At 58.8% G+C, this 2,636-nt stretch overlaps 1 protein-coding gene across 1 annotated transcript in view; it reads left to right on the top strand.

Annotated features, from left to right (window-relative positions):
• Positions 1–1,163: 1,163 nt before the first annotated feature.
• Positions 1,164–2,636, top strand: part of Rnf151 (ring finger protein 151) — a 2,045-nt gene continuing 572 nt past the window's right edge. Inside the window, exons 1-4 of the mRNA XM_013011253.1 lie at positions 1,164–1,241; positions 1,556–1,701; positions 2,009–2,105; positions 2,498–2,627. Coding sequence (XP_012866707.1) covers positions 1,164–1,241; positions 1,556–1,701; positions 2,009–2,105; positions 2,498–2,627 — 451 coding nt within the window. The remainder of the gene's footprint in view (positions 1,242–1,555; positions 1,702–2,008; positions 2,106–2,497; positions 2,628–2,636) is intronic.

Genomic DNA, 2,636 nt, shown 5'->3' with positions numbered 1-2,636 from the left:
CCGCCGCAGGAGGGCACCGCCGCAGGAGGGCACCGCCGCCGGCCCGGTGAAGCCGGGGGGCCGGAGCGGCCGCGCACCGCCGGGGGAGGAATAAACGAGTAAAACCGCGTGTGTGTGTGCTGTCCTCTGTGCCTGGCCACCCGCCCCTGCCGGAGGGCGCGTCCGTCGCCGCCCTCGCAGGCTGCGCTTGGCAGGGGCGTTTCTGCGGGCCGGCCCGACTCCGCTTTAGACCCCGTATAGGTATTTGGCTGGTGCCTGTTGGGATCCTGAGGATCGCCGTCCAAAGCCAGTCCCCCTCTCCGCAGGAAAGTCTTAAAGATTGGTCTCCGGGGCTGCAAGGTGGCTTTGGTACAGTGTTTACCACACATGCTTGGGTTCCATTCCTCAGCACCACATGAGCAGGAAAAAAGCTGTAAACCAGGCGCTGGGCTCAAGTGACAGCGCTAGTCTTGAGCTCAAGAGCTGAGGGACAGCGCCTAGGCCCAGAGTTCAGGCCCCACTACCAGGGAGAAATATATTGTATGCTCAGGTGCTGGGGAAATAGCTTAAGATATTTTATTTGTGGGCTGGGAAGGCAGGTCGTGGTAGAGCACTGTCCTTGAGGGAAAAAGCTCAGAGACAGCACCCAGGCCGTGTTCAAACCCCATGACCAACACACACGAGGTATTTGGGAGTATGGTGATTTTTCTGAACCTGGCTGGAAACAGTCGGTGTCTCCAACTCGAGGAGCCTGCCAGGAAGGATCGGAAGCAGTGTTTCCCTCCCACTATCAGGACAGGGGTGTGTTCCTAAAGCTTCCCCAGGCCTGGGTCCGCCTGCATTCCAGCCATGTTGAACCTGCAGGAGCATGCCTTTCCAGGCCAGAGCCAATTTCCTCAGCCCCTTCCCCATAACTGAGCCGATGGAAGAGCCATGCCAGGCCTTCTGAGGAACACCAGGGGCTGTAGATATCAGTGAAGATAAGTAGTTTCAGTTGATTGCCTATGTGCTTGGAGGTTGGGCCATCCAGTTAACACTGGGGGTGGGGACACAGCTATCCACTTCATCCTATTGGCCTTGGGTAGAAGTTCATGACCCGTCCAAGTTGGCACTGCCTTACTGCTGTAAGGTGCCAGGGGTCCCAGGACCCCTGTGATTGGCTTGAGCTGGACAATGCCTCTGTGATGTCGGCCCACAGCTGCAGTGAAATGCAGGCTTCTGAACCCTGGGCTGCAGTGGAGCCGCTGTCTAGCCAGACCATGGTAAGCCCCAGCCCTGAGACTTACATCCAGCAGTGGGCACCAGTCATCAGGGATGGGCCTCACTCAGAAGGAAGATGGGGTTACACTCCCTATAGAGGATGAGTGACGAGACTTTCCACAAGGCTCTAGCTGGAGGTTGGCAATTTTGGAGGACTCTGGTCCTCCACCCTTCTACCTCAGACGGGTGCTAATCCACATCTGCTTGGGGTTTTCACGTGGCCTACCTCCCTGCCCAAAGATTGCTGGGGATTCTCTGGGTATTAGAACACCGGGAGGCCAGAACCAGGCCTTGATGTTGGCCTGGAACGTTGCAGAGTGGCGGATATGATCTCAACCTCTTCACCACCCCTCCTGACTGCAACTTCCTGTGCTCTGTCTGCCATGGGGTACTCAAGAGGCCAGTGAGGTTGCCCTGCAGTCACATCTTCTGCCAGAAGTGCATCCTTCGGTGGTTAGCCAGGTGCCATCGGGTTCCCAGGGGGGCTGGGAGAGCGGCTGTGAGACTGGAGACCTTATCTGTGGCCCAGAGAATACCAAACAATGTCTGTGAGGCCCAGCTGCATTGTATGGGTCCTTGTTACCCGGTGGTATTTGCAACCCCTGCCCTCCACCTTGGAGCCCATAGCTACCTGCAGTAACCCCTCATTCCTCCAGCTGGAGAGGGGATCATCTGGGTCCCCTATGAAACCTTGGCCTGGCACATTTGTTCTCTCCCATGGAAAATACTCATGTCCACCTCCCCCTCCATGGCCCATGCCTCCTTCAAGACAAAACACCTGTCCGTGCTGCAGGAAAGAGGTGAAAAGGAAAAAGATGGTCCATGTGAATCAACTCCGGAAAACCATTGGCCGCCTCGAAGTCAAGGTAGTTTTTGAGCATCTTTTCCTCCCACCCTCGTAGGGGCGTGGCAGAGCCTCACAGCAGCCTGGGGATGGGGAGACCTGGCTGCGATGGGTTGATGGCTCCCTTGAACTCCCGGAGTGATGTTACCAAGTTTCCTAACCCCTGCCTGGGCTGTAAAATAGGTTTGTAGTGCTGGCAGCACTGTACACACACACCCCAACTTCACAGCTAGGAAATCAGGCTTCAAGATGGGAGCTGGGGCCGCGGCTGGGCGGTGGAGCGCCTGCCTAGCCAGGCCAAGGACCTCGGCTGGGTCTTGAACCAAACCGCCAGTAAAAAAGCCCGGCCAGCAGCCCGGGCAGCCCCTGGGCCGCCACCCGCGGGGCTCACGCGCGCCCCTCTCGCTCCCGCAGTGCAAGAACGCGGAGGCCGGCTGCGCGGTGACGTGCGCCCTGGCCCATCGCAAGGGACATGAGGACACGTGTCCGTTCGAGCTGCTCGCCTGCCCCAACGAGGGCTGCGCGGCGCGCGTGCCGCGCGGGGGCCTGGCCG

Source organism: Dipodomys ordii, unplaced genomic scaffold (genome assembly GCF_000151885.1).
Source record: "Dipodomys ordii isolate 6190 unplaced genomic scaffold, Dord_2.0 Scaffold14, whole genome shotgun sequence".
NCBI lineage: Eukaryota > Metazoa > Chordata > Mammalia > Rodentia > Heteromyidae > Dipodomys > Dipodomys ordii.
The sequence above is the reverse complement of the archived record's forward strand: the minus strand, read 5'-3'. Positions and strand labels throughout refer to the sequence as shown.